Raw genomic sequence first — 26172 nt, forward strand, 5'->3', positions numbered from 1 at the left:
TTCAATAGCAGTTTGATGACCATTGAGGATTGGATAATTATCCTGATGAAATATGATAATATCATCATCAAAAGATAGATGTTGAGGAGATATTTTCATATCCTTTGGATTTGGATAATATATAAACAGTAAATGCAACTTTTTCCCATGTAGATTGATGTTTTAATTCAATAATCTGTCTAAAGTTCATTAAGACATAATTATGAAACATAGTTGACAACAGAGATAATGATGATAAATCATGGTTAAGGAATATATACAGTCTAAGCTGAACATAAGTATCTTTATAAATAACACTACAAAAATAATATATTATTGAAGGAGTTTATTTATAAAGATTTTTAAAATCTTCAGTAATTTCCAGCTATTTTTACAAATAGTTAAATTTTTATTTATTTTTTAAAATAAATCTCTTGGCGGTTTTGGTATAAAATCCTGGTCAAGTTTGATTTTATTTTCTTTGAATAAGTTTATGGCGGTTTTAAGAGAGTCTGCAGTTAAGTTTTTTTAGATAAATTTCTAGCGATTTTAGAAGATAATAGTCGGTAATGTTAAAATATTTTTCCAATTCAATCTCTAATTATTCCATTCGTAGCATATCTCTGTTTCTTCTTCTCCATTTCGTCTTTAAACTTCGTCTTCTCCATTTTGTCTTCAGACTTCGTCTTCTTCACTTTGCCTTCACACTTTCCATCTTGTTCTCCAATTCGCATTGTCTCCAATGCGTCTTCTCCACTCCACTTCTTCTTCGCCATTCATTACTAAGCGTGCAACAGTGTCCTTCGTTCGTCCTAGCCCCTCACCGTTACCACGAACAATGCTTTGGTATTTACAAAAGGTAAATTCTTTAGACAACTGGTGTAATTGATTGTTAATATCTACTTTGCATTTGAATGTGTATAAGTATATGTAAGTTCAATGGTTCTGTTGCTGATAACTGCAGGGCTCTTTTGTCTATATTTCTCCAATTGATTTTATCACTACTGTTGAGTTATATATGTATGATGATAAGCCTTTGGAGTTCACTACAGTATTTCATTCCTACGTTTGTGTTTACAACAAAAACAGCATGAAAATATAATCTTTTTATTACTATCTTGAGTCTAAAGAAAGTAATCAATTTTACGAAATTAGTTTTACAAATGTAGTTAGAAAATCTAGATGAAGTGCATTAACTATGTATTAATTAGTTGTTATCCAGTGAAAATATTTATATCATATTGCATTAACTATGTGGGGGACCAATGTGACTAAAACCTACATTTCACAGCCATTTTGTTAATTGGGTCCATTTGATTTTGTTATTCATTAATAACTCAAAGGGTAAAATAATATAACTTAATGTTGGGAACTTAGAAGTTGTAGAATGATACTTACTAAATTGAGTGTGTAAGTTATCACAGACTTAAATCTGTACCCAACCCTAAATGTTTGATGATTCCTATACCTCAACTTTGTGTGAACTCTTCTGTTTGTACAACGTTAATTTATTTCACTCTAAATTTTTATAAGCATGTTTATTAATTCAAAAGTGATTTTGTATGGTGACTTTATTTTCATATTCAACCGTGACAGTTATTATTACCTTGTGGAGATGGAATATGGATATAAGATATGGTTATAAACTATGTGGTAGTTATTACTGTTTTGGATGAATTAAAGGTGGTGTTTTTTCGTGAATTCGGTTGTTATATATTTTTAGAACAACTCTGAACTGTCATATAAGTTTTGACGTTGGGCGTTACATTTATTAATCGTACATTTTGTTTTGAATGAACAGTTTAAGTGTCGAAGTACTGAAGTTGGGAAGAAGTCTTATGGCATCTTGGTTTTGTGCATGTAAGTAAAAACATTATTATTATCATTATAACTTAGTATGTTCTCAAAATTGGTTTAAAACCAGTTGAATTTGATAACATGTATGCTACTTAGTGTTTTTATTCATTCATGGTTTATTCTCGTCAACAATTTAATAACTAAGTAGGGAAACTATTTAGTATTCAATTCTTCCTTTCAATGCCTGATTTGCATTCTGAGAAGTTTTGCAATCCAAGTTAGTAACAATGATTCCAAATCCTGGTAAGTAGTGGTTGTTTTCCAAACTCCTATAAGTAGTGTTGATTTAGTAAATCTTGTAAGTAGTGACGGTTTCTAAACCTTAGTTAGTTTTGACAGTTTCTGACAACCTCTGCAAATAGCGATAATTCTATAAAACTTCTACAATTAGAGAAAATTTCTCTAAAACTCTTGGAAATTGTGGCAGTCAGAGAAAAAACTATCGATAATTACTTACCTATATACAGAGGTGTCTTCTCTCTTATATTCATTTTTGATGTTGAGTAAAGTTATGCTATCCATTTTTTTATCATAATATCCAACTAAATATCAAGACTAGAGCAACCCATGAGACACCTCTAGTCAGCTTCCTCTTTGAATTGGTCTAACCTAGCCTTCAAACATCACACCACCACCATTGAACACCATATGGCCATGAGCTTCTTATCTCACAAACACCATAGCTTCCGCATTTTCAATCCCTATCCTTGATGATCCACCATATTGCTGCACCATATATCTTCAAGGGACAATCTTCATTGTATTTTTCTAGTTTTGACCAAACCTAGCCAAGGAGGTTGTTATCAAGAAGGGAGAGCTTTCCAACAGCCTCCAAGAGTCTCTCTCCAACACCCTAGGCAATTTCTAATCATGAAAATGTGAAGATGATAAAACTTTCTGAAAACATATTTAAATACTCAATTTCGCAATACACACATTAGGCGAATTGGACCAAATTGACTAAGTCTAAAAAATACACTTGAATGAATTATATCTAAATGATAATTGATACATTCAATAATTGATACATTATTTAATCTTATGGAATTTTCACTTATCTACAAAATATTCCACAAATAAAATTCAAATACTTATTTTTTTTCAAAATTATCTAATAAAACCTTAATTATCTAAAATAATAATAATAAAAATACCAATAAAAGATAAAAATGCTTATTATTTCCAAAATAATTTAATAAACCCAAATATTTAAAAATATAACAATAAAAATATCAATAAAATATAAAAATAAACATAATAAAAAATATGATAATGGAAACTATCAGTTTCAAAATTTGATAATTTTGGTCATCAAACTTTAGAAATGAACATATAGTCATCTTAATTTAATGATGTTAATATTTTTGTACGTACTAAACAAGGCTTATATTTGAACCAAAACATGTCAAAATGATGTAAACAACTCACAGTTTAGTACAAATAACTTTTCTTTTATATTTTAAGTATTTAATAATATTTTTATATTATTTATCTAATTAATATAGTTGAATTTTGATGACTATATTTTTTATTTTTAATGTTTGATAACTAAAATGTATAAAAATTTGTGACATGAATCTATTTCACTTTCACATCAAAGTTTAACAATTAAAAACATATTTAATCAAATTTTTAAATTTATTATATCAATTATATATCTTTTTAACTATGCATTATTTACCTATCATTGTCGATTATCTTATATAAATTATCTTACGAATTTGTGAGTTTCGAATATTAAATTGATTGATTAATTTTTTTTATACTGTGTTTTATCTTTCTTTGACAAATAAGACAATAATCTTTTATCATTTTTCTAAAATTTTACATAAACTTATTTGAGGTGACTAGTAATTTTGATGCAATTCAAAATGTTAAAAAGTCTTATTATTTTATTAATAAATTTGAATATTTAAAATTCGATCAATCTCATTTTTTTCCTTTTTATTTCTTGTGAAATAAGAGGTATAAATTATCAGTTAAAGGTAAATTTACGAGCTAATTTTGTTAGAGAGTCAACACATTTTATCAAAGGGTCACTTTTTAAGTTTAAAAGAATTTAATTAATGGACCTAACACGCTTTTTTAGAAGAAAAGAGGTAAGTTACAATAAAATAATTATTTCAGAGTTGGGTGAATTAATTTTGATAAAAGTGGCTTGGATATTGTTTCACTACCCCAAAGTGCTCATGCACCTCCACACTATTTTCTTTTATTCCAAAAATACTCTACACTTCCTCACTATTTTCTTTTATTTTAAAAATATCCTACACCTCCCCACTATCCTCAATAATCTTTCTCTCTCTGCATTAATGGAGCATTCATATGGCTCATATTTGAACTTGTGATATATTACAAAATATAAAATTCAAATAAACTTCAATATTAGTGCTTCTACCACTTCCAGTTTATAAAATTAAAAGTTAGATGCAAATACAAAATAATAAACATAATAATATTAATAGTAAATAATAATAATATATTATTATTATTATATACTAACTTTATAATAACGAAATAACTAAATAAATTACAAATCTTTAACAAATAACTTTTCTTTTATATTTTAAGTATTTAATAATATTTTTATATTATTTATCTAATAAATTAAATACTTTATTCAAGTTATTTGAGTCATGTAAATAATATTAAAGTTATTTTACATTTTGCAATATATAGTGGGAAGGTGTAGGGTATTTTTGGAATAAAAAAAATAGTGGAGAGGTATAGAGTATTTTTGGAATAAATGAAAATAGTGGGGAGGTGCAGGAACACTTCGGGTGGTGGAGGGAGCAACACCCAAGTGGCTTTTGTATACCGGTGTTTTAAATTAGTTCTTATGATGTTATTTTATATAAAAACATGTATTACAGTGAGTTTAATTAGTAATTTCATCCTTATATTTAGATATTTGATTTATTTTGATTTTTATATTTGTTTTTGTTTTTTTTATTAAATTAAATATTTTTGTAAAAAGACTCTTTATGATGTTTTTGGCTAAATTAGTCTTAATATTTTTTAAAAGTATTACATGTATCAAAAGTTCTATTATTTTTTAATTTTTATTTTATTTTAACACGACATTTTATAAGTAAAAGAAATTTTGATACTTGATAAAGTTAAATTTTGATATATAATATATTTTCAAATGATATTAACATTTAATGAAAGAAAAAGTAAATAATTTTTTTTTACAAAAATAAAAACTCAATTAAGTGTTTTTTTTTAAAATAAGGATTTAATTGAATAAAAAAAATATAAAACCTATAATGAAATCGAAGGTTTAAATATAAAATCAAATTATTAATTAAATCAGTATGGGAAAAAATTATAGGATGAAAAATAAATTGACTCAGAAAATAACTAATTTTAGGATGTAATAGCCTTCAATTGTTTGTATATCTCAATGTTTTACAGAAGAAAAACAAAGTTGTGAAACCTCTGAACATTATATTTGCACACATCATATGCATATATAATATTGTGTTCTTTTTAAGTATATGTAGTCTCAGTCAATCAATTATATATGAATAAAATAATTAAATAATAATAGTAATAATAATAATAATAATAATAGTAGTAGTAGTAGGAATAAAATCCACACATTGATTTATATTGTGATTTAGCATTGCATTTGAAGCATAAGAAGTTAATCATAATTTATATATACAATAAGTATGGATGCATGAATCACTTGACGAGTTCCTCTTTCTTGGCACCTTCTTCAAGTTCTCTCAACCCTTCAACCTTTTCTTCTATCTCCTCAATCAATTCTTCCCTCCATAGAGCTTCCCTGGCTTCTGCTTCCATCGTTTCTTGCTGCATATACATAATGACACCCATTAAATATTCCTAACTAAAAATCAATTGATGTCATCTTCAGTACTGCATATTTTATGCAGGAAAAACAGTTTCTCCCATCAAAAAAATCCCTAATAATAATAATTACCTTCTCATAGATCCAGTTGCCGGTACCATCTCCTCCATCTCCCCTGTATGCTTCAGAGTCGTAATATGGATCCTAAAATCGTATCAAACAAAGAAATATTACAATAAATAAATAAAACATCCATAGAAGTCCCTTCATTTATTACCTTCATTGAACCAAAGAATAAGCCTCCCCAAACGGTGAACATTATGTACCAAGTGTCTACAACAGAAAAAATATACCAATAAGAAATCAAAAGAGAAATTAAAGAACAGAGTTTGGTAGTTGAGACTTACAAACATTCTTTATTGCTTGATCGCTAAGATGGGAAACTGTTTTAGTAGTGATCAAATCTCTCTGTCCTTCCATGTGTTCAACTATAACTGCCATAAGTGGCCAATCTGGTAAGCCATTCACTTTACACAAAGATGCCCTTTTGCTCTGTCCCTCTGACACCTTCTTACAAATACGTAACATGCAACATGATATAAAAATTTTGGTTTCAAATACATGAATTTTGTGAACTCTAGTTCAATCCATATGCTCTAAGGTTAAATATAGTAAACTTGTTTTGAACTTTGAACATGAACTATACGTACCTGCCACGGTCTGTTGGAAAAAAGAGTCGAGTTTGAATGCTGCAAAAGAGAGAAACACCTTCATTTTTTGGTTCATCTTTGAACGTGTAACATGTGATGAAAATGGATATTGAAGGAGCATTTTACCAGTCTTGAAGAATGGTTCATTTGAAACCTCCTTGTTTGTAGAGATGAGCCAAGATTATGTGATTTGAAAAGGGTGAAACCCATAACAGCTTCAGCCATTGCTTTGAGCAAAAAGTGCAGAAAAAGTGGTTGCTACTATGGTCCTTTCATATTGGGATAGAGTGGATAAGAGCACAAAGAAGAACCACCCTTCAGTTTCTAGCACATAATTCCAACAGTTTGGTCTGGTTGGAATATTACTCAACAATTCACCAAAATGACCCTATTGTCCTCGTTCATGAATATCCTTTTCATTCCAAACATTAACCTTCGACTAATTTATTACAAACATTAACCTTCGAGTAATCTATGTTCAACTTGCAAACATTTAACTTCCAGACTCAGTTAACTTAAATCTCACGTCTGCTTTTACTTGCTAAGTTTTTTTAAAAAAAGTCTCAACTACTCTGAATTAAGCACTAATTTAACATTTCAGTGCCAACTTTTGACGTTATCTCAATTTTAAGTTTAATTAAAAGTATTTAAATTTATAAAGTATTTGAAACTTAATTAAAGTTCTTCTTCAATCTAATCCTTAATATTAATACGCATGACCTACGATCGAGTGCTGAATATTCAATTTAATTCTAAATATTAATACTAAATGTCAACATACCGTAAGAGCTATGATATGATGTAAACCAAATAACAACCAAAAATTCAACGCATAATTAAAAGACGTAACATTAGATTAGGGTGTTTTTTTTATTTTTTTATTAAGAAGTCATCTCAATACACGTATGATATTTATTAAGTATCACATTAATATTTTATTTAAAGCTTAATCTTTTGTATGTGAATGTCTACATTAGTACTTAATGCGTTAGGTGTAACAATTTGTTTGAAGTAATTTGGACCATGTGTTTGGTTACCATCCTACATGCTTATTTTTTTTTTGAATATCTATTTAATATTTCATATAATACTAGTGTCTATATATATATATATATATATATTATATCGATGCAAAAATAAATATAATTTTTTATATTATAGATGAAACAAGTATGGTTAAATATGTACATATTATACTCCACTCTCTATATTTTTAAAGATAAAGATGAAATAAAAGTAAAATATGTTATATATAAAGGAAAACTCATATATATGTAATCTTCCATGAATCACAACAAATAATATTATATGGGAACTTAAAGAAATTTATTGAATTATTAGCATATACAAGGATTCTTAATAAATTTTTATTTAACATGAATAATTAATATACATTTAGTGTGTATTAATGTTAACAACCCATTCTATAATTTTCAAAATTGAAATTATATGTATATATATCTTTTGATATTTTTGTGTAAGAAATATAATTAAGTGGCGATGTTAATTCCGGAAAATAATTAATGTTTTTCCTTTCTTTTATTTAAACTATTTAGTAAGTTTTATGTTTGTGTTCACTTGCCTTTTCTATGGTACAGTGCCTGGGTACTTTTAAGCAAAACGTTATGGTTTTACTACTCCCATCTCATTTTCACAGTTCTATCTCCAACTTTTCTAATTTTCAAATTCTATTTTTATAAACTTATTTTGGCTTAATTTATATTTTGATTGCATATTTGTAAATTGTTAATTTTAGTATCTGTTTTTTAACACTTAGTCTATTAATTTTAATTATTCATAATTTAGACTTAATTATTTTTATACAATTTTAATCTCCTAATTAAACGCTTTCAATTAAAAGAAATAAATCACAAGTTACTGCTCTTTCCAATTATGTAAGGAAATTGATGAGTACAATGTAATATTATCTTTAAAATAACAAAAGAATATGCATCATTAAACTAAAAGTTAAAGAAAGTAATCAATTATTAAAAATCTAATTTTTCTGTAGTAGCCTTAGCCACATTTTATTAATTAGAAAAGTTTTTTTTAATGGCAAATTTTACCCATTTATTACCAGGTAGAGTAATTAAGATTTTGTTTCATTTTTCCTTTTTTTTTCTTATTTACTTAAAGGTATTACAATAAAAAAGTTAAAAAGTTCTCATGAATTATTATGTAGAAAAAAAAAACCATACGAACTTATTTTAATAAAAGTATAATCACTTCTTTAAATTAGTACTAACATTCACGACGTTTCAATTTGAGTTCTTTTATTTAACCCATCTTAATTAAATTTAGGTGAATTTTAATTGTATTATACATTATTTGGAAAAATAGGAAAAATCAGAATAATAGGAAAGAAAAGAAACTGAATAATATTTACTACACAAATATATAAATATGTATAATGGAGAACAATAAATTGAATAACATTAATAAAACAAATAAACTATTTTTCTATCATCATTATTTCTTAGTAATGTTTTTAGCATATTTCGTATGCGAATACGATTTACATTTTATAAAGTTAGTGTGTAATAGTTTATAAATAAATAATTAATGTGTAATATTTTTTTTTCTTAATCAATCTAAACTATCTGTTATACTTTAGGCTGCTTTGTTATAAAGTTAGTGTGTAATAGTTTATAAATAAATAATTAATGTGTAATATTTTTTTTCTTGAAAATCACCACCTAAATTCATCTTAAAAAGGAAACACTATCATAACAAACCCATGGAGAGAGAAAAGTAAAAGTGGTAAGAGATACTTAAATAAAAAGAAGAAAATAATAAAGGTCGAAATCAAAGATAGGTGTGAATTAATTAATGCTCGTTAAAACGTCAATTGCTCTTTCACTTTGATAAATGCAGGAAAATTGACATCGAAAAATGATTTCTTAATAATTGTTAAAGTGTAACTAAATACATATTATAGAGAAAAAAAAAACAGATGAAGGTAAGGAGAAATTTAAGACTAAAATTAAGATAATTAAAATTGCAAAAAAACATTTAAGATTAGAAAATGAGAAATTTGACAAAAATAAATTTGAAGGAAAATATGCTCTGTATTAAACAATGATGGGGCCTGATAGATTTGTTGGTTTGTCGTTTTTTCCTTCCTTGAAAAGTATTTGTGTGAAGGATTCAATTGAGGTTGTGGTGGAAAAGGATGTTCTTGGGCACAAACAATTGCGTGTGGCTCCAGGTCAGCAGGGGCATGTTCATGCCCCGTGCCGTGGAAACAAGAAAAACAGCGTTCTCATCCAGAATTCTGAACCAACCTTCAAATACAGCCTACCCCAACACATGGTTTCACACTTCAACAACAACCTTTTTATCTCAACCCATTCAACCCAAAAAACGTATTATAAGAAAGTTTTCATCCTCCAATTCTGACGAACCATTCATCAAAAATTCAGAATCAAAAATGGGTTTGTTGGATCTAGAGAAGCACTTCGCCTTCTATGGCGCTTACCACAGCAACCCCATCAACGTGGGCATCCACATCCTCTTTGTTTGGCCCATCCTTTTCACCGCCCAAATCATCCTCTACTTCACCCCTTCCCTTCTCTCCCTAGGGTTCCTTCCCCCGGTGCTTGTTCTCAATTGGGGCTTCTTCGCCACCGTCTTCTACGCTCTCTTCTACATGGCCTTGGATACAAAGGCTGGTTCTTTCACTGCTTTTCTCACTTTCTTCTGCTGGGTCGCTTCCAGTTTTGTCGCCAATAACCTCGGCTATTCGCTCGCCTGGAAGGTACTAAATACTAAATCACCGATACCCTTAAAAATAAAGTCTTTTTGATTTGGGGCTCACTTTATGTGTTATGTATTTCTGTCACTCTTTTCAACTGGTTTGTTTAAGTTTATTCTCTTCTCTGTACGAAATTTGGTTGTTGAATTAAATGCTGTTTCCTCCCCCAAGGAGCCTCCATAATTCCAATTTATATTCGTCCAGAGAAGGATGAAGTGAAAAGGACTGGTATTTTTCCACATGGATGACTGTTGTTTGATTTTCTGCTGGTAGATATGTCAGCTTTTAATGTTTAACCATTTAATGTTTGACCGAGTTTTGAAAAGAAGATGATTGTGGAAAATTTTAAAAAAAAAAATCATGTGGGCCGTTGGCAAATTATTTTTCGTTTGTTTCGGTGTTTGGAGTCTCAGGTTGTGTCTGAATTCACGCTGTACTTTGCTGATCATGAATGCATGTCGGATGTGGTTTGACTGTGAGAAGGAAGAATTAGACTGATAAACAGATACACGCCTGGAGTTTTTTTTTATTGACAAATGCCGGTTCTTCTTATGGTAGTTTTTGTTGATAGATATGCTTAAATTTTATGTTTCTGATATGCATGTTCTTGCATTTTCCCAACTCTTACAACTTGGAAGTTTGCCAGTGAGGAAATTATGTTCTGGAGCAAACATCATTCCTGTATAAGAGTGAAAAAAGCTCGGTTTTGGTTGACTTTTTTGCTCAGTTCAATATTTCTTTTTCATTTTCTCATCAGCTCATCCTAATGCTATGAAAAGAAGTTGTCTTTATATAATAGAAGAGATAGAATAATATTTGAATTGCTAGTTTTCTACCAACGATGATGGTATCTTTGGTTTTTGGTTGGGAGACCCTAATGAATTGCTTGTCTGGTTTCCAACTGGGTCCGCTTGGAAATTGAGTATTGTCTTAATCTTACCTTGACACTCGCTTTGAAATGAAAGCAAAAGAAGAGTTGTTTTTGCCATCTCAGTTTGTAAAATGAAGTTCTTTCAAACTTGAGTTTGTGAAATTTAATCTAACCATGCTCTAGATTCAGTTCAATGGCCCTCAAAACTGTCAAATACATATCCTTATTTTGATATGTTTAAAACATCGTTTATTTGATCATCGTGTGAGTGCATATTCTATTTCGTAAGAGACAAGAAAACAATGCCGTAGTCGTACGTTTTCAAATCTGTAACTTGTTTATGATGACAATCCACAGGTTGTTTTGGCTGCTCAGTTGTTTTGTTGGACTGGTCAGTTTATTGGTCACGGTTTGTTTGAGGTAAGGGATTTATTCCATTACTTATATCCATGATGCAGAGGTTTTACATTCCAATTATGTTTTGACCATTGTTTATCTCCTTTAGAAACGTGCACCAGCTCTCTTGGACAACCTTAGCCAAGCTTTTCTGATGGCTCCTTACTTCGTAGTGCTTGAGGTAATTGTTTGCTGATAATGTTTGTATTTGAGTCTTTTTGACAAGTGAAACAAGGTGGATTTGATGTTATTGTCTTTCGCAGATCCTCCAATCTAGTTTTGGATACGAACCATATCCAGGATTCAAGACCAGGGTAAAGGCAAGGATAGATTCTGATATCAAACAATGGCATGATAAGAAACAAAAGAAACATTCGTAGATTACCATTCCTTTACAAACGTGGAGTTATCGACCCCCTCATAGAAACTAAGGAAATGGGTTGTATTATACATACACACTCAAACCAAAATAGATTACAATCAAAACATTGTGTCAATTATCATTATAATGTCATAGAAAGTTTCAAACTTAGTTTAATTTTCTTTGAAGTTACATTTTTCAATATGTGAAGTCAATTCATACGTGATTTCGAGGTAATTTCTTTTTACACCTTGGAATGGTTTATTATAGCGAAGTAATACAAATAATCATTTAAAATTCTTATATTTTCAGAAAATACTACCTTTAATGTAATAAAAAACTTCCAAAATTGCATATCCCAAAAAATAAAAAATAAAAAAAACTCCAAAATGCATAATTCGAGATTAGTTTTTAACTATTTTAAAATATTTATTTTACAAAACTCCATGTATTTATTATTAGAAAATGAAATTTCTAAAAGGGTTTAAAATCTGGAATGTTGTTTAGAGGTTGAAAAATGTGGGATCACCATGGAACTTGTTTCTTCAAGATGGTTTTTTTTTATGTACCAATGTTTTTTGTTCTTGCTCTTCCATAAAATCCATAAATCTCAAACAATCCTTACTAAAATTAAAATTATAATAAAAAAGTAAAAGTTACTCCTGCACTTCTTCCTCCTTCATGTTCATGGTCTTCGTTCTTCTTTTCATTCTTCATTCTTCTATGATGGTTTTTCTAATGAATTCCGGATTGCTCGGACAATTAGGAATATAGCTCCAAATTTTAGTGGATGGAATTTTGTGGTGGGTCACTCTTCTTGGTGTGTATGATGACCCCGCAATTACTAATTGAACCCCACAATAACAAGAAAAAGACTCAAACACCTTTCACCATATTGTCACCACGAACACCGATTTTATCATCACTGTTGCCGTAGAGGAAAAGATAGGAAACATTGCAAAGGAAAAAGAGAGAAAATTTGAAAAAAGCTCGTTTCAAAAAGGTCTTCCAAAATGTATTTCACATGTTCTGAAGAGTTCTTTTTAAATACATTCATTGTAAGAGTATTCTGGAAAACTCATTTCGAAAGGCATTATATGTTTTCTGAATTTTTTTACGAAAATCGCATTCCAAAAAGTCAATTCCGAAATATATTTCATGTGTTACTCTAAAAAACACATTTTGAAAATTCCATTTTCAGAAATTATTTTCTGAAAAATCTCGTTCTAAATTTTTATTTTGAAACATATATAATTTTCAAAATATGTATTCTGGAAACCACTTTGCTACAAAATAATTGCTGGGCTGCATGAAGTAAACGCTGTCACATTTCTCAATTTCAGATGTTTTTATCAGGATTTTGAAAGTGGACCTACGAGATCCTTTATTTGTTGATCTACTTACAAAAAAATTTCCAGCATTCAAAGTCACAGTAAGAAAATTGAGACTTGTATGTAAGAGTGAAAGCAAAAATGATTATGAGGTGAATATCTTGAAAATACTAATTATATTTATAAGATTAACATAGATAATTTGTGTATGCTTTTTTTTATTATAATACTTAAATAGAGAGTATAACAATAATATAATAAATAACAATAGAATAATAAATAATTATTAACATATGAGACTGAGTTATAATATTAAAATATGATCCAAATAAACATAACTTAGATTGATCTATAACAAAAATGTTTATTAAAATGTTTTAGTGGATCGTACTCTTTAATTTGTTGTCTATTAGGTTGACAAAAAAAACAAGAGTATTGTTCCCTATACCATCACATACTGGTCCAGCACCTTCCCGTTTCTGTTTTGCCTTCTAGTAAAGTTTAAAATTAAACGGATGTCAGCATCCGTTAACCGATATCAACGGAGTTAAATTTATTATGGAAAGTAAACCAGACAATAGTCACGGGATCACGGCCTCTTATCTCAACCCGTCACCCATGTGCTTCTGCTCATTAATTTTATTCTTCCCGCTAATTAGTTTACCTACGTAGTTTGGTCATTACATAAATTAAGCTCCAACATTATGGAACCTCGTGAAGCCAATTTCTTGTCTGTTTCAATTTTTTTTCGCAACCTTGGAAGAAAACACCTGCAAGATTGAGACTTGTACTTATTTCTTGTACTCCAAAAATTATTTACCCCATTTTCTAGTTGACAGCAACTCCAATTGTGCCACACTAACTTGTATTATCATTTCGGCTATGGTTCTTTTAATCCTTTCCGACCTTCAAAGTTCATGAATTCATATTTGTTTCTCTTATGCTACAAACAAAGTTTTGTGTCTGATATTTGACAAACTCAAAATTCTGCATGACAGTGTTTTTAAAGTGTGTACGTGGACCTGCAAGGCATTTCCGTGATGAATAATATAGTTTTTTAAAATATGATGCTTTTGGAGTGATTGATGAATTTCACTCACAAGAATCAGCATCTGTGGACCGTGGCTAGTTTGCAGGAGTATCTCTACTGACTGTATTGGTGCCATTTTTATCTGCTGATGGTGATGATACAGTGAATACTGAGTAATGAAACCAAAAGGAAAAAAAGGAAGAAACAAATAAAGGAAAAAGAAAAATAAGGAACGGAAATGGGAGTGCAGTTGCGTGAAGAACAATAGAGAGAAAGTGAAACGTGAAACGGAGATGGAGAAGAGAAATCCGTGAGATTGGAGGTGCAGCTGTGTAGTGAATAAATAAGGAGAAGTAGAATTTTAAATAAATTAAAATATCCTAAATGATAAAAGTAAAATGTTTTAATCAAGGGTAAAATTAGAATTAAAAGAATTTGGGAAGGTGGAGAAAGTATGTTGTGGTGGTGGAGGGAGTAACGCTCGAAAAACAATTATCAATTTCAAATAGACAATTACTTCTTGCACCCCATTAATTTTTATCTGCACCCCATTATGTTTTGGAATTCTTTTTTATTTGAAATTTTTTCCTTATGTGCAGATGGACACAGTCCTTGCTCGAGAGGGGTGATGTGAGGCCACCCATATGCCATATAAATCTTTTTCCTCTTCTCTTCTCAGATTCGCTTGATTGCTGCAATCTGTGACGAATCTAGAATAAGCAGAGCGGTATGAGGGACTGCAAAGTCAAGATCAAGAGCATTTCATGAGAACTCAGGCAACCGGAGCAAGTATGTTGAAGTGTGGGAAGTGGCATTGATGAATGTCTTCCGGAAAAATGCTTCCGGAATAGATCTGGTGTGCTTTTTGGAAATGAGTTCTGAAAATATGTTTCAAAAAGTTCATTCCGAAAACATATTTTGTAAAGTGTCTGAGGGAGTGCAAGAAGCAATAAAGTTAATTTTGACATTTGATAGAATTGATGGGTGCGAAAAGAAATTTGAGGGAGTGGAAGAAGCAATTGTTTTCCAGAAATACCATTTTGTAATGATAAGTTCAAGAATAAAAAAACCAGAATAGATAAAGATAAATAGTATTGTGTTCTGAAATTTATTTCACCCAACTCATTTTGGATAACAGCTTTTAGAAAGTAAGAATTTTGAAAAATGAAACAAAGTAAAATTGTCAATTAAAGTTTACTTTTGTCGATGCCACCATTCAAAACTCAACTGCACTCTCAAAAATTGACGGTCTCAAAGGTGTAAATATGTTTTCCTAACTTTATCACTAGATTTTACTTTCAGCTCCATCAGCTTATAACAATTACAGATAACTTCATCCGTCACCAGTTAATTACTTAATTAGTTATCTATTGGTACGTCATAATTTATGTATAATTTAAGAGTTTTATAATAAAACTTATTTTTACTTTAAATAAATCCTACCATGGTATTTCTTTTTCAAGACATTCTTGTAAAATTTATTCTGATACAAGAATTTTATTAGAGTCACTCTTTTATAACTTTTTTATATTTATACTTCAATTTTTTACAACGTAATTTTTTATATTTATTAAAATTTATTTTTTTAGTTCTAAGACCCATGGGAATTTTCTATAAGGACCAAATCTTAAACTTAAGATTGTGGTTATTCTTATATTGGAACGTCCTAAGTTGGTTGGAAAAAAAGGTATTTTTTTATAAATATGAGGGAAAGTTGGAAAAGGTATTGTGAGACAAATAATTGACTTTTCAGATATAGTGGGAGGATGTCAAAACTTATTTAGTATCTTGTATATTATCATAATTCACCTTTATTTGTCAAAGAGTTGTGCAAAGAGAAAACTATATATTAAAAATTCTTTTCTGCATTTTTCAATTTTAATATACTAATTTGTTCCATTATTATTTAGTTGGGCTCAATTTCATTTAATTCGTTTTAAAATTTGTAAGGGAATCCTTCTTTTTTACTAATAATTAAACATATTGTCTTTTAACTTTAAGTGAAAATTAAAATTAATTTATTTTTAAAATTTTAATTTAATAATTTTTTAACTTTAAAAATGTGTGAATTTAATATTTTTAACTAAATTTTGTTAGGTTTATTTGAGGTTTTAAACACATTTAAAATTAAAGAAAAAATGTGTCAAACAATATAAACAAATCAAATATTATCATGAATTATGTTTAAAATTTTAAATAAATTTAATAAAATTTGGCTAAAAAAATTAATTTACGTAATTTCAAAGATAAAAAATTAAATTATTCTAAAATTTTAAAAAGAAACTAATTCCAGGTAACAAAAATTATTTAACCTTTTTTTTATTAAAATGCATTTATCTCGTTATTTTATCAAATTAACCATGACGCTATTAAGTTGCATAACAAAAACAAGTGAGTGTAAGTTATATGGCTAATGACATTTTAGCAACTATACTAATTTGTTGGAAATAGTAAATGAATAAGAGTTCAAGTATTAAGTTCACATAAATTTGCTATGTAATTATTTAATATAAAGAAAAGATATATCTATGTGTGCGTGATAGATCAATTTTACTAATTCTTACCACGCTATTCACTCTGGACTTTATTTAATAGTTTTCATTACTTAATTAATCCACTAATCCTTTAGTTTAATTTAATTTTAATCTCTTAGTGGAAAAAATTTATGTTATTTGAGGAAGATCTCCAGCTTTTGGTAAAATTTATTAAGCAGTCAACATTATGGTTATAGATTTAAAAATTGATTGATAACTCTTACCTATAATGTAAATAATGATGAAAAAGAAAAACAAAGAGGAATAAATACAAGAAACATGATGAATGAAACAAGTACTTCCACTAGATTGAGACATATTTTTTAACAATGGCGGCAACACTATTTCAATCCGGTCCATCTTCTTGTCTGCAATTTGGATTGAACTGCAAGACAATGCATTCGATTCTCACACACTCAAAACTCAATAGCAAGTTGAACAACACTACACTCGATAGTCCTCTCAAACTAGTTTGAACAAGACTTTTAGTATCAAGAAAAAAGACTGCTTTCTGCACTAACTACTCACCGTTCACTAACTCTAAGGCTTTGTTCACTTGAATAGATTTAGGGGAGAGTGATTGAACGGATTTGAGAGGATTTGAAAATAAATTTTTGTGTTGTTTATTTGAGTAGATTTAGAAGTAGGTAAGAGTGAATTTGGAAGTAATTTTTTTTAATTTGTCACATCAATCAAATCCTACACTTATTTTTTTCACAAACGTTGCTTCCAAATTCACTTTCACTTACCTCCAAATTCACTCAAATAAACAACAACAAAATTTATCTTCAAATCCAGTCAATCACTCTCTCCCAAATTCATTCAAGTGAACAAAAAGTAACATAACACAAAACTACACTAAACCCCCACATCCACTACCACTGCAGGAAAAATAAAAATGATCAGCTACTACCCTACACAATCTCACTTTAAACAGTTCGTTCCAACACTCAGCTACATGCTTTTTAACATTAAAAAACTTAGGCATATATGATCAAAAGAATATAAGAACAAATTATACTCATTAGCAAAATTAATTCCATACTCAACTATTACAAACCCAAAAAACTGCTACACTACTATGCCTCAGAGTTCACAAGTCCATGAATAAAAAACGCATCATTTTAGAAATCTTTATTACTCTAAGGCTCTGTTCGTTTGAGCTGATTTCACTGTTCAAAAGAAAATGGAAGCGCGGATTTGCGGGACGATGCGTGTTCACATTAACGAAATTGCGACGATGGAAAGGCGCGGATTTGTGGGATTGGAGTATTTTTCATCACCCGCTGAAGTGCAAAGATTTGCAAAGATTTACATACAATATCTAATTTACCCTTTGCGTATTTTATAATTTAAACTCCAGTCCTAGCTGATCTTCAAATGGTTGAAGACGAAGAACAATTCAAAGCATTTGAAGAGGAAGAACTGGAGGTGTATTTGTAGCAGTATTCGGTTCCAGAGAGTGAAGAATTTATGAAGATGAAGTACAACATCGAAGCTGAAGGAACCCATATATAACAACATTCCAGAAATGTACAGCAAAGGCGCAAACAGAAGCAAACCCCGCCTTCTAAAAACTGCCGACATAAGAATAAAGACCAACTTCTCCATGGAATTGCTCTCCTTAGATGAATTCCAGCTTCCGTTCTTGCTCCGACCGTGGTGGAATCGCGGCGACGACGGCGGCGAACGCGCTGCTCCGCTCAGGCAGGTGTAACTGTGCATTAGGATTTCAGTAATTGAGATCCGCCAAGTAGATCCCAAATTGAGTTTTAAAAGGTTGAATTAGTAGACATTGGATGAATTTAGGTGCGGAGAGAATGCAGCGTGCGTGCGATCGAAAGGGTAGAGGAAAGGAATGACAAAAATTGACCTTTTTTTGTTTCTTTTACAAAGAAAAAGGAGAAAATAATATTCCGAGAAAAGGATGAGTTTGTAAATGAAGAATGAGGGAGAAAGGAGGTAGGCGATGATGATAGTGGTGGGGAAGAAAGAGCATGTTGGTGTTATGTCTAAAGGAAGGGAGGAGCACTAAAGATGATGTCTTGCAACATGTGTGCTTGCGTGTCCATTTTAGAAACACACTGCAACATGCATCATGTATTACAATAATTATCTTCACTTATTAAATATAAAATATTAAATATAAAATTAACAAATATAATTTTATATTATAATAATCACTAAGGGTATTTTGGTAATCTTCAATTTTTATCATTTAAAGAATTTTTTTATTTATCACATCAATCAAATTCTACACTAATTCTCATAAATTTTACTTCCAAATTCACTCTCAATTATCCATAAATCCACTAAAAAAAACAACTAAAAAATTACCCTCAAATCCACTCAAATCCATTCAAATCATCTCCCCCAAATCATCTCTCACAAATCACCCCAAAAGAACATACCCTAAAACATCTGTGCATTCCCTCCAAGAACATCACTCACAACATGCTCTAACCATTGATGTGATATAAGACGAAAATCCAATAATTTAACCATAACCATTTACGTGATATTAAAAACCCTAAATTTAAATAGGAAGAGGTTTTCTAATTTTTAAAGTTTTTGAAAGAGAATAGAGAATGGAAAAGAGAATTCAGACTAATTTTAAGTGACGAGAGAATTAGGCATGGTGAAAGAAAAAAACTTAAATGTGACCGACGAAGCTCAAGTAACCATGACAAGACAAGGAATAAAGACTTAGGCGATCGACAAAGATTTAAGAAGACCAAACAAAATAATATTTTCACAAAGATTTAAGAAGACCAGACAAAATAATATTTTCACCCTTACCGCCAATTTCCTTCCTAAACCGCCAAAAATATCTTTAAAATAAATATTTATAACTTAACTAAATTTTAATAAAACCACAAAATATTACTGAAAGTTTTCTAAACCGCCCGAAAACAAACTTCTCTGATAGTACATTATTTTTATAGTGTAGCATCAAACAACTTCATGGAGATAATAACTAATATAATTATCACTTTATAATTTTTATAGATTTAAATGGTGATTATCAAAAATAGATTTTATTAAATTATCAATATTAATGGATAATAATAAATAATAAAATATTCAAATTATAACCGTTAATAGTAATATATTTATTTAATAATTTAATAGAATAATAATTATTATTATTATAAATGTCGTAGTAAAATAAAATTATAATGTCATTTTTATTTTTTTAGCCACCAAAAATATTTAAATTATATTAAAGACCAACAAATTTGCATCACTATTTAGCAACTGATTTTGTGACTGATTTTTTTTTTATAGATAAGTTCTACTTTTATCTTATTATTGTCAAAGAACAAACTAAGAAGAAATAAACTTTTTAGTGACTAATTAGCAATCGAAATTTGATAAATATTTAACTATCGAATTAAAAATCAGTCATTAAAGGTTTTGCAAATTAAAAATCAGAAAAAGTTGTGACAAGTGAGTATTAGAAGGTGAATAAAATAAAAGTTAGGTTAGGCAATTGGCTAGATGAATGAAACTCGTTGGCGTGCGTGGTGTCATATGTTGCTTTCATCCTATTCATTCATATTCTCACATTAATGGTAGAAACCTTTATCTTTCAATTTGTAATAAGAACCACATATATTCAAATATGAAGAGGAAAACTTTAATTAACTAGTCATTAGAGCATGTTGCGTGAAAGATTGATTACTTAGCTACACTCATCGCTAATTAGTATAACATATGTATCAAATATAATGCAGTTGTAGAAAAACTCTCATAATATATATATTTAATTTTTAAACTTTAAAATTTGATTTTTGATATAAAATTTAAATTTGTCTTTCTTCTTAAATTTTGATACATTTTAATTTTTAAATTTTAAAAATAAATAAATATTGAGCCTCTAACAACGTTTAATATATAAAAAAATAATTATTAAATTAAAAAGATTATATCAATTTATTTTTTAAGTGTGTGTTCAAAGTCTAAAATTTTATATCCAAATTTAAAAACTATAAACATATTTAATATAAATATTGTTTTATGTTTTTTTTCTTTGTAAAAGGTGATAATTTATGAGACAAACACCATATTTTTTATATTTTTATTGTTAAAATATTTGTTAAACAATAAGAAAACACATTATTGAACGGGAATTTTATTTTGGTGTTAATGCATAGTATTTCTCAATTGCAATCTAAAAAAAGGTTTTCATTTTTGAAGTACTCTGAAAATCAAAATAATTATTAAAATAACAAACCAAAACATTGAAGAAGGAGAGGAGAAGTTTAGAAATTCACTAAAAAAATATTGCTTCTATAAAATATTTTGTTATAAAATAAAGATATTGTGACAACTTTTGTAGAAAAACTTGAATTTTATGACAAGCTTTAACTTATAATTTTTGAGATGACATCTTTAAATCTTACATCGCATAAGTTATCACAAAATTTTATTAATGACGACGCTTTATGACACCAAATGCTTATTTCTAAAATTGTTTGTCACACATGTCATCATTAAATTAGTGTAAAGAAAATGAGTGACAACTTTTATGAAAACACAATCAAGTGTACAAAATTTGTCATAAATGAAAAGGAATTGTCACTCTAAGGACATAGCTTAAGCGTTTACTTATATATATGTTTAATTTTTTTAAAAATAATAAATATAGAAACTGTAGTTTCTGTGATTATATTTTTTCACCGTACGTAGAAATGATAGAACAATTATATATGAAAAACTATATTTTAGTTCTTCCAATATTTTTGTTTTCTTGTTTTGGAGTTTATTCTTAGTTAAACTTTTTTAGTATCTGTTGACGTGAAATTGAAATCTATCATTGTTGCATATTTTAAAAATAAATAAATTAATTCCTTTTACCATAATTATATTAATTATTATTACTTGTCAAATGTATTTTTGAGTTGATATTTAAGCGAAAATATTTTAAACATTATGAATAATTAATTTAAATGGATTAAAAAAATATATATTTAACACTCAAAACTTTTTATCTTAAATGAATTAAAAAATATATATTTATTATTTTTAAAATTTGAAGACCAAAATATATTAAAGTTTCATGTATAAACTAATTTCAATTTTACAACAAGATTTAAGGACTAAAAATATATTTAAACTATATTTCTATTTTGAAATGATGATTAGTCTTTTGTCCTTTGAGACTCTCAAGAATTGTGGAAAGGTTTTAATTTTTAATTTCTTTATGTGCTTAGTTTGGTTTCTTTTCCTTCATGCTATTGATTAGGTTTGAATTAAATCAAGAATGAAGAACATGTCCAAAACCCAATATGGATTCAATGTGGATTGAGTTTTTCAGTGAAAATTGTAATGTGCAATGTTATATTTTTTTTAATTTCTCATAGTGTTGTTTCTTGTTAAAATTAAATGTTTGAAGGGATGGATTCGGGATTGCTTCTGACACTTGCAAGACTTGCGTTCTTGTGGTGCTTTCGATTTTCCTTGTTCTACACTTTAATTTTTAACACTTTTCATCTCTAATTGTTTGATAAAAAAAATGTATTCAACTTGGATTTACATCATCGAGAAAGATAAATTAGGTTAAACTTTATATTGATGAAAATAGGAGAAACTAAGTTGTTTGAAAGTAATTCAGTAATCACTTGTCAAAATGGAACAAGGATGTAAATCAATTGTAGTCTAGTTTCATTAAGAAATTTGTTGTGATGATCAATACTTGCTCGATAACATGTAGAATAGAAATGTCATAATAGAAATGTCAAAAAACAAGAAATATGATTAGGATAAACTCTAATCTTGATTCTGATACCATATTATAAAATGGGTTTTAAGTCTAATTCAACTCCATAAACCGACTTGTAAAATGAGATTCATTTATATATTATAAATTGATTTTTTCTCTAGTCGATTATAACTTCTAAGGAACGTCTTTTATAGACAGAAGTCCTACTCGACTAGGAAAAGTTTAGTATCCTTAAAGAGAAAAAATTCCCTTGAAGTTAGAAGAGAAAAAATTCCCTTTGAAGTTAGAAGCTTAAAGCGTTTAGAGCTTTTGAAGTACTTGTTGAAGTCTTTACAGAATTTACGGCACTCTAAGAACATAAGCAGTTCAATTAAAAAATTATGGAACAAACCACAGTGTGGTCTGTTCTGATACGAGTGAGTAGTTCAAAACAAACATTTGGTGCAGCTGCTAATCTGGCTCACGAAATCTGGTACAAGACAGCTGAGTCAAAAAACTGGCGCGGTCAGACAAATCAGTGCTGTTGCGATGATTTGTTGCTGTTGTTAAAAATCTGGTGTGAAATCAGAATTCAAATTGTTGCAGCTGTGATTCAGAAAATATTTTGCAACTGTTACAAAGCTGATTTGTGTACTTTGGTTCGCAAACTGCTCGCTCAAACTGGTGTAGCTATTTTTAAAATTTTGGTGCAAGGCTTGCTTCAAATTTGGTTTCACAAAGGGCAGCTGAAACTGATGAGGTATAAAACAATATGATTCTCAAAATTTAGGTGCATTCAGTTTCCTTGGTGCAGCTGCTGTGCTGATCTGGTTTGAAAAATCTTATTCTCAAAATATGGTCAGCTGTTGCATTTGAGACTCTGTATTTTGCTTACTTTCATTTTTACGTTTGATTTTGTTCTTGGTTGTACGAGTTGTATGATTAGATCTAATAGCAGTGAATTGGCTGACCTTGAACCTTAAACTGAAAATCTTTTACATAAAAAGAATCAACAAATTAAATTAGTGTGATAGTTGAAATTTATGGGTGGTGAATAACATCATTCTTTTCATAATCCTCATTCTACTTATGAAAATATGATTAATAATAAAGAACTTATAGGCAGGGCTACACCAGATATTAATTATCAATCCTTTGTAGTTGTCAATTATAAACTAAAATTAAGATTCGTATATTTGTTGTCTAAGTTTCTGGACCTTGGAAGTATAATCCACATACCCACCTTAAAGTTAAAGTTCTTCATTTATAGTATTCTACTGAGGCTGAATTTTTAAAATCGGAACTATCCATCAACTCTATATTTGTTAAATTATTCAGTTTATAATTTTTAACATTGATCAAATACATACTAAAATAATATTATACAATCATTCGTTAGGATTGGATAAATCAATGTTATGTTTTAATAAATATTTCAATGTTATATATTAAAAGGTACACTTAAATTAGGGTGAAAAAACAGATTACCCAAATTTTGACGTACCAAATCGGACTGGACTCTTCTGCCATCAAGAAACGGGTTATAAATTGCAACTTGTTCCACTACAAGATAAGCCAATGAGCAAAATCACCACTTTTTTTATGTTTTTTTTTAATTTATATTATTTTTAATTATTTTAAAAAAATTACTTTTAAAATTTGTTTGTATATACATTTATAAATAAATATTTAAAATATATTTAATCATGCTTTTTATTAATTAATTAATAGTTTTAATTAGATAAATTAAAATGATTATTACAAGTTAAATTATTCTATTATATTAATAATTAGAACTTAATTAATAAGTGCTAACTATTTAAATTATAATTATATTACATATTTACATTTAAAAAAAATATAATATAACAAATTTATCTTTTTAATTATTTTAAGTTTAATTTTTTAATTAAAATATAAAAATAAAACCGATCAATAAGTCAAGACTAATTTAGTAAGTTAAGTTAAACCGATCAAAGCATACTAGTGAATTAAAAATTTCAACTCAACTCATTCTTTATTAGTAGACAGATAAACTGACTAACCGAATACAATCTAGGACACCTTTAGTTTTATTTAAACCTAATTTAATATTATAAAATTGATTTAATATTATAAAATTTGGACTCACATAGATCCAGTAAATTTTTCTTTATCTTTGTAATGTTTTTCTCGTCAACATTAACATTGATTCGTATTCATAAATTTGTTTAGTTGTGTCGGATTTAACTTCATTTAAGTCAACATTAATAGCATTCGGTATCGTTGGTATAGACAGTAAGATTCATATTTTTAATGTCGTCCTATGTAAATATACAACAACACATTAATAAAGGGACAATAACATTAATAAAGGATTGGTGTACACTTTTCTTCTTTTATGCTTAATTTTGGCAGATTCTAAATACCACTTTTCTTGTATTGGTAGTTAGCTTTGAAATTTTGATCTTCTGAAAATGCTTCTTTAAGATTTTTATTTTTTTCTTTAATTTAAGTTCGTTATAATTAAATATGATTCAATCGTTGCACTCTTTGTCAATTTGACTTTACCACTGCGGAAATCCCCACCAAATGTAAAACTTTAATGAAAACAAAAGCTTGCCATGGATCCTTTAATGAAAACAAAAGACAATAGGGTGGGTAGAAGAAATTAAAGTTTGTAGAATTAACGGATTTAATCCTCAGCGTACGTAATTATCCACAAATTTAACTAAATGAATATTTGTATACAAGACTTTAATACTTCAATTAAGAAGATTTAAATTTTGACACTCTAAGTCTTGATATATTTTAATTACAAACCGTAGAAACATAACATAATATCTTTAGTTAGAAAGATTTTAGAAAAAAAAACATTTTTAGTTTGATAAACTTTATTCTAGAAAGAAACATTTTTTGCATATTATTATTTAACACTCGAACCAGATTGATTATTCGTGGATTGAATATAAACCTAGAAAAAAAATGTTATTTATTTCAAGCGTCAGATTTATTCAATATGTTTAAAATATAGACTTCTGGCTCAACACAATTTAACAAGTAAATGGGAAAAAAACACTGATAATAAAAGTTTGATGGCAAAAGTATTATTCATTTTAAAAAACTAATCCCAAAACCCTTTATATTCATGAAGATTACGACTTACTATATACATATAATTAATACATGTATTTAAATTAAAGATAAATCATTTTATTTTAGAAAAACCTCAAATCATACTCTTATTTTTATTTGTTTCAATTTTAAACAATTTGATGGAGTAACTTTCTTTTTGTTAGTAATATTAACATCATTATTTTTTAATATATTTTTTTAATTTTCTTTAAAAAATAATAATTTGCACATCTTGTATCATGTGACTCTTGCAATATATGTAATGTATCATTACTTTAGTTTTAATTTATTTTTATTTTGTCTCCACTAAATCTTTCTTTTTTAAATTAAACATTTCATTCTTTTTATATTGAAACGAATTTTATTTTTTATATAAATATTATACAAATACTTTTATTAAAATTTATATTTTTATATAATATGTATGTATGTATTGTAAAATTATTAAAAATTTATTAATATTTTCAATGTATCTAATCGAACAATTCAAGATTCAATACATACTTTATTAATAATGTTTTCTCTTATATTAATTTTAAAAAATATGCAATTTTTTCAAATTGCAAACAAAACATTAAATATTGAATATCAAGCAAGAAATTAAGGTTTACTTAATAAAAAACAAATTATCTTAATAACAAACTAAGCTTACACTAAATATACCTATAAAAAGTAAATAATCCCAATAAAAACATATTATCATTAACAAAAAAT

General features: G+C 28.2%; 2 protein-coding genes across 3 annotated transcripts; one reads left to right on the forward strand and one right to left on the reverse strand.

Annotated features, from left to right (window-relative positions):
• Nucleotides 1-602: 602 nt before the first annotated feature.
• LOC108332068 (uncharacterized) lies at nucleotides 603-11916 on the forward strand. The gene is made up of 6 exons (XM_017567172.2): nucleotides 603-838; nucleotides 1781-1839; nucleotides 9508-10120; nucleotides 11346-11408; nucleotides 11494-11565; nucleotides 11648-11916. Exons 1-6 carry the CDS (start codon nucleotides 722-724, stop codon nucleotides 11762-11764), a joined length of 1041 nt encoding a protein of 346 aa, XP_017422661.2. The 5' UTR covers nucleotides 603-721; the 3' UTR covers nucleotides 11765-11916.
• LOC108332069 (photosynthetic NDH subunit of subcomplex B 4, chloroplastic) lies at nucleotides 5423-6703 on the reverse strand. Of its 2 annotated transcripts, none has more exons than XM_017567173.2 (6): nucleotides 6490-6703; nucleotides 6364-6402; nucleotides 6061-6223; nucleotides 5931-5986; nucleotides 5786-5857; nucleotides 5423-5655 (listed from the first exon to the last, which is right to left on the reverse strand). In XM_017567173.2, exons 1-6 carry the CDS (start codon nucleotides 6586-6588, stop codon nucleotides 5527-5529), a joined length of 558 nt encoding a protein of 185 aa, XP_017422662.1. In that variant the 5' UTR covers nucleotides 6589-6703; the 3' UTR covers nucleotides 5423-5526. The 2 variants fall into 2 exon arrangements, with proteins under 2 accessions (XP_017422662.1, XP_017422664.1); XM_017567175.1 differs by having other exon boundaries at nucleotides 6061-6220; nucleotides 6490-6700.
• Nucleotides 11917-26172: the final 14256 nt, after the last annotated feature.

This window comes from Vigna angularis, chromosome 4 (assembly GCF_016808095.1).
Source record: "Vigna angularis cultivar LongXiaoDou No.4 chromosome 4, ASM1680809v1, whole genome shotgun sequence".
NCBI lineage: Eukaryota > Viridiplantae > Streptophyta > Magnoliopsida > Fabales > Fabaceae > Vigna > Vigna angularis.

Coding starts and splice junctions, on each gene's coding strand:
- LOC108332068 (XM_017567172.2), top strand. CDS start 722: ATGCGTCTTCTCCACTCCACTTCTTCTTCGCCATTCATTACTAAGCGT. Junction 10,121..11,345: donor GCTATTCGCTCGCCTGGAAG/GTACTAAATACT, acceptor GACAATCCACAG/GTTGTTTTGGCTGCTCAGTT. Junction 11,409..11,493: donor TTGGTCACGGTTTGTTTGAG/GTAAGGGATTTA, acceptor TATCTCCTTTAG/AAACGTGCACCAGCTCTCTT.
- LOC108332069 (XM_017567173.2), bottom strand. CDS start 6,588: ATGGCTGAAGCTGTTATGGGTTTCACCCTTTTCAAATCACATAATCTT. Junction 5,987..6,060: donor TCAAGCAATAAAGAATGTTT/GTAAGTCTCAAC, acceptor TTTCTGTTGTAG/ACACTTGGTACATAATGTTC. Junction 5,858..5,930: donor TATTCTTTGGTTCAATGAAG/GTAATAAATGAA, acceptor ATACGATTTTAG/GATCCATATTACGACTCTGA.